The 6,140-nt window shown below is 55.3% G+C and overlaps 1 protein-coding gene across 1 annotated transcript in view; it reads right to left on the reverse strand.

The window, feature by feature from the left end:
* Positions 1-6,140, reverse strand: part of CEP164 (centrosomal protein 164) — a 29,358-nt gene that overhangs the window by 14,003 nt on the left and 9,215 nt on the right. Inside the window, exons 9-11 of the mRNA XM_017738381.1 lie at positions 5,399-5,482; positions 4,418-4,501; positions 1,223-1,308 (exon numbers count right to left, since the gene is read on the reverse strand). Of these exons, the coding sequence (XP_017593870.1) occupies positions 1,223-1,308; positions 4,418-4,501; positions 5,399-5,482 (254 nt within the window). The remainder of the gene's footprint in view (positions 1-1,222; positions 1,309-4,417; positions 4,502-5,398; positions 5,483-6,140) is intronic.

Here is a 6,140-nt window from a genome sequence, read left to right on the forward strand (position 1 = left end):
CTCTTTCCAGGTCCTTGGAGAATGTCCCCAAGGTGCATCAGCCCTATCAGCCATACTCACACTGCTGTCCAAATTACAGCTGGAAGTGTTGGCAGGCATGTTTGTATTTACAGTCCTACTTCATCTCAGAAGCACAGAGAGGAGAGACAGGGCAAGCACGAGCAGCTTCACAGGCAGAGAGAAAGAGAGGATGCTCAGCTGGGAAGCAGGAACCAAGTGATAAGGAGACAATTCCTGCGGGCAGAACACGTTTTTGGAGACCCTCACACGAACAGCTCCTCCAAGAACAAGGCTGCAAATCCCACACAGCCAGTCATTAAGACGGACTGCAGCTTCTGCTCACGAATTTTCCTGGCACAGGCAGCAGCTCCTTGGTTCCCAGTGCCCTGGAGAACGTGTAACTCTGTGTGGAGGCCAAGAGCTTTGACACAACTCCTCTGTAAATGCCAGGCTGGGGCTCTCCAAGGAGGAGGAGCTCGAGGGAGCACAGAGCTCACTGCTCAGAACAGAACTCCAACTGTTCCAAACAAATCCCCATAAACAGGCTGGAAACAGCTCCCCTAGACAGCCCAGTCCTTGTGGTAACTGGGGGTCTGGAAGCCAGCATTCCTCTTGGGATAACAGCTGGTCAGCTGTCCACGTGCCAGGATATAAAACAGCTTCATGCTCACACCTGGTCAAGGCCACCTCTGTGGAAGGAAGAGAACTGTTCCCATCACAGCTGGACTCTCCTGGCACCAGGAACAGACACCCTGAGAGCCTTTAGCTACAGGCTCAGCCCAGCAGGGCCAGTAAGGCTCCCATCAGGCAATGGCCAGTGGCCACATCTTCCCCTTTTAACACCCCAGGGCCCAGCACACGGCGTTACCAGGCTCAGACCATCCTGGCAAGAGCAGGACTTTCACAGCCTCCGAGAGCGGTGGGAGCTGTGAGGGAGGCAGAGGCCAGAGCCACAGCTGGGGCAGCCCCAGGGAAATGATGGGCAGGCACCGTCACTGCCCACCCAGGCAGAAGCTGAAACCTGCTGAGGCAGGGCTAAGGAGGCGGCAGGAGAAGCGAGAGGTTTAGTGGGAAAGACCCTGTGAGAGGCTGCAGCATCTGGGGGTGCTGTACAGGGCACATCTGGACAGGCTGCAATGGGCAGAGCAGGGAGGACAAGGCAGGAGAGGCAGCAGCAGCTGGAGCTGCCCACGCCTCCCTTGTGGCTCTGTTTGTACCATACCTCTCAGCAGCTTCTGCTCTTCTGTTTTGCTCTTCCTCTGCACTGGCTTTGCTTTGGTCTTTCTCCTCTTCTCCCAGCTCCTGGGCCTGCAGGTAAAAGCAAACAGGGTGGAGTTTGTGGTTCCATCACCATCCAAGACCTCGCAGGAGTTCTGCTGAAGGTCCACAGAATGAGCTGGACCATATGGCACCCGCAGGCTGTTCCAGAACGCTGGATGTGCCAGGCTCCTCCCCTGAGGGTATCCAAGGGTCTCCAACCACCCCAGGAATCCTTCCAGAAGCACAAGGGCAGGCCTGGGAGCTCAGCTTTCTCAGAAAAGAGATGAACTCCCTGCCAGCACTAAGAACTTGGGACACAGGTTTGGCTTTTCTCTCCTGAAGGTCATTTTACAATCCCAAGTCACACTAAACTCCCTGGAAAGCCCAGGAGAGAAATCTCCTAAAAGAGCAATGTCACACACACACACAAAGTGCTGTGGCAATGAAACAAAGGATGTATTGTCTGGGACCAAAAATCACATCAGGACTCAGCCCTGCCTCCCATCCTGGTTCCAGGGCAGGGTGTGATGGGCTGCACACAGAGTCACCAGTCCAGGGATTTCTGACTCTGGGATACATCAGGGTGGGTGCTGCCAGGGAATCCAGCCCCCTTGGCAGCACACCGAGCATTCAGTTGGCTTATTTATGGCACAGTACTTGAAATACGAATAGAAAATACTCGAATGTGAAATAATCAGCTGCTCCTTTCCCCCCCTGCCAGCTCCCAGATCCCTCTGTCCCTCCAGCAGGGACACCTGAGGAGGGGAAGGACTTCCCTCCTCCCCTGCCAGCCCCACAGGAAGCAGGGAGGGCCCATTCATAAATTTTTGGGAACCCCAGCAGGTGAGCTCAGCCCCTGCCTTGCAGGGCTGTGCGTGGAGCAGGGCCAAAACAACACGGAATTAAAGCTGCAGTAATTTATGCAAATGTTCAGTGGAGCAAACGGCAGAAGGATTCCCTGCAAGTGCTGTCACCTCCCATCACATCAGCCTGGGCAGAGCCCCCCACCCCGGCCCCCTCCTGCCCCTGTAACTAATGGCTCCAATTCCCCAGAACCGAGGAGCTCAGCAAATGTTTCCTCACTCCAAATGGGCTCTGCCACTGCTGCCTGGGAACGGGAAGGAGCCAGACAAATGGGGAAGGAGATCATCTTGGAAAGAGGGTACCTGCTCACGGGATAACTCCCCTGAGCTCATGCACAGGGCTGCTACTGCCCCTCTGCCCAACAGGGCAGCCCCTCCCCAGGAATCCTGGGCTGCAGGAACCTCTGGACACGTTGGGAAGGGGAGGACAGCACCCATCTGCAGGGCAGATTTTAAGCCTTGTCTGTGAAATTATCAGATCCTTGCCCCTCCTGTTGCCCCAGGATCCCCAGCAGTCCCAGAACCCCAAGCAGCTCAGTTTTCCACCCAGCTGCATCCCCGGAGGACACTTCACATGCTCAAGACACAAAACCAGCTGTGAGAACACAGGGATGACAGATAATGGGCCATCCCCTCCCTCTGCACAGCCCAGATCCCAAGGGACATCTCACATCAGCTCAGATCAGGCTGCAAGGTGCCAGCACTGAGCACTTGGGACAGGTTTGCTTTTTTCCCCGAGGGTCGGGCACTGCCCAGGCTGCCCAGGGAATGGGCACAGCCCCGAGGCTGCCAGAGCTCCAGGAGCACTTGCACAGTGCTCTCAGGCACAGGTGGGACTTTGGGGTGTCTGTGCCGGGCCAGGAGCTGGACTTTGATGATATCTGTGGGTTCCTGCCAACTCAGGATATTCTATGATCCCACAGCTCTGCATCTTGCACTTTCAGTCCCTGGTAAGGGAAGGGGAGAAGGAGCAGCCTCCCCTCTCCCAGGTCCAGCAGGACACATCCCACAGAGCCTCTGCAGCCACCACAGCTCCTGCCAAAACACACCAACAAAACCCCTCCAATGCTGTGCCCACCGAGCTGCCAGAGGTGTCTTTTACTTTTCCTTTTTTTTTTTTTTAACAACAGAATATTTTGCCAACGTCTCCAAAGCAAGGCGAGCTCCTCACATGGAAGCAGGCACATTCCTACAACCCCGAGCTGTTCCAGCCGAGCCTCCGTGCACAGACACAAAAGAGCAGCTGCAGTTCTGCAGGGAGCACCATTTCACACCCACCTCTCCCCAAACACGGCTGTAATAAACCCAAACGTGGCTGCTCCGAGCAGCATTTGCATGCACAGTGCCTGCGCTGCGGGGAGGGAGAGGGCCAGCACAGCAGGCATATGTTTTGTTTTCCCTTCACATCTGATTATGCTCATTATTAGGCACAAGAGGACAGGTGTATTCTCCAGACACAACCTTGCAAACAGGATTGCTCCTCTCTGCTGGACAGGTGGGGAGTTTGCCACTCAGGGTCTCTCCTCCAGAGCAGCTGATCCGCTCACGATCAGGGCAAGGCTGAGTAACCCCAGCTGGATCCTGGATCCTGCCTCCAATCAACACAGAGACGGAGCAGGAGGGCTCCAGAGGAACGTGGGGCTGAGCAAGCCAACTCAGAGCTACGCTGAGAAGACAAGGATAAACCAGAGATACACAGCAATCCTCAGGCAGGGCTGCCTGACCAGAGCTGCATCCCAGGCTGACACAGACATGTGCACACATGTACACTCCATGTGCCACAGACTCACTGAAAGGAGCCCCTTTTCCCCCTGCATTAAAGCAGGCAAGACAACCAAATGCTTAAAAATAAGCTTCCCTCTACCAAAATCTGTCAGAGGGAGTTAACCTCCTTTTCTTCCCATTGATTCTATCGTGCTCTGCCACACAAATCCTTCCCATCTGCTTAAGAGAAAGAAAAGGACAAATAGACACACAAAAGAAGAAAGGAAAATAGACTCTACTTCCTCCATTCCCCAGGAAAGCCATTTACTGGCTGTCATAGTGGGGCAGGGAAAGCACACAGGGGAGCCTGCCTGTGTACACCCCGCCAGCCACCTCAGGGTTTGTGTTCTTTGTGTAGCCACCTGCACCTCATCTCTACAGAAAAAACAATGCACTGGTGGTGCTGCTGTGACCTCCGACACTTCATACATCGCTGCTGTTCACCTCTGCAAGCCTTTACTGACAGCACCACACCACAGGATTCCACCTGCCTGCTCACAGACCCCCCTGACCACTCACACGGCGCTGACCTTGCACTCGGGGCTGTCCAAATCAGGAGACGCAGTCCCCACACGCAGAACCTCCTTAGAAAGCAGGCTCTTGAAGTCCAAGCCCTAAAAAAGAAAGCAGAAAGGATCAGTCCCTGATGAGAAACCAGAGATCCCGAGACCAAGATCCCAACACAGCTCGGAATACCCCTGCTCACCACCCCACTGACAGCAGGGCAGCAGCATTTCCCTTCACTGGGTTCCTCCCTGTGGGATCAAGGGACATCAGTGCCACACGAGAGGGCACTGGCACAGCCCCAGAGCACCCCTCCATGCCACTGGCTTCAGCAGGCAAGGGTGGCACAAGGAACCTCCAAAGGGAGCACATCTTCCCCAGGCTCTACTGCTCCCCTTTGTGGTCCTGCTGCACATTTCCTGGGGTTTCTTTCCTCACCCTTCGAGACAATCCCTGCTCCTGGCAGCCTCGGGGGCCCTGCACACACGTGCCCACACAAGGCCGAGCCACTTGCCAGCACAGGCTCGTACCAGCGCAGTAAATAATGACATTCTCAGCCATTTGCTGGCCACGCTGCCTCTGCTCCCACTGGCAGATGGCAACGGCAGCTTCCTGTGGAGATGAAGAGATGCTGATGGGCATCTCCCCCATGCCAGGGCCGCCCTCCCCCCTGCTCTGCCGCGGGGACCCTCCGGAGCGGGGTCTCCCAGCCACACACACCCCCCTCAGCAAAAGCTGCTGAGCCCCTCAAAGCACAATTTTTACATTGCTTATTATTTTCCTTTTTGCAATTATCCAAGTACAGCCTCAGCTCTCTGTGACCTACTTTTCCAGGGATATTACCTCACCCACAGACCCAGTCTGCAAGGTGCAGGGTGACACTGCTGGCCTGTGCCACGCACAGCTGCGAGGGCACTGCACGAGGTGGGCACTGCACCCACTGGCTGCACCATCCCAGAGGAACCTGAAGCCCACAGCCAAGGAAAAAGGAGCTTTTGGTGACTCACCACAGGCTGAACCACCTCATGGTCGGAGCACTTGGAGATGGGCAAGTCCTGCTCACAGCCACTGACCCCGGATGCCTTTGAAAGCTGAGAGGAAATACACGTTACAGCCTGCACATGTCCTAGCCCTGCAGCTCCACCTGGGCATTCCCAACACGGCAGCTGCTACTGGGAACGCAAATCTGGCCTCTCTCAGAGAAGAAAAGGTGACTGAACATCATGGGGAAGACGCCGAGGATGTGTGACCCACAAGACAAGCACAAGACACCGCTTCACAGGAGGGCAGGAGAAGGGGCTGGGGAGGGCAAAAAAGTGCTCTTCAAACACCCCTGATAAAAGGCACTTGCTTCCTCGCCATGTGCAAGGATCTCTGCAGCTCTCAGAGCTCCCAGCCCACCACACAGAACAGCACTGGAGCCATAAAAGCACTTTAAATATTCCATTTTGCTGTGCCTGAGTGCAGCGAGGGCTCCTGCCTTCCCAGCCATCAGCAGCTGCACGGAACTGCTCGATGGGAACACCCTGTGGCCCTGCTGACTTCAGCAGAACAGCTCAGGTGCACAAAGCACATAGATGAGTTTGGGAAAGCAACGCTCTCAGCTCTTCAGGACAGAGCGCGTTTCCCAGGCTCGGTTTTGCAGTTTATCATTTCTTACAGACATCACGCATCAGTGAACTTGAGAAATCACCAAAATCAGCAGGACGGCAGCCAGACTGGAGAGAGATCGTTCATCAGATCCCATCT

This window comes from Corvus brachyrhynchos, unplaced genomic scaffold (genome assembly GCF_000691975.1).
Source record: "Corvus brachyrhynchos isolate BGI_N302 unplaced genomic scaffold, ASM69197v1 scaffold46, whole genome shotgun sequence".
NCBI classification, from domain to species: Eukaryota; Metazoa; Chordata; class Aves; order Passeriformes; family Corvidae; genus Corvus; species Corvus brachyrhynchos.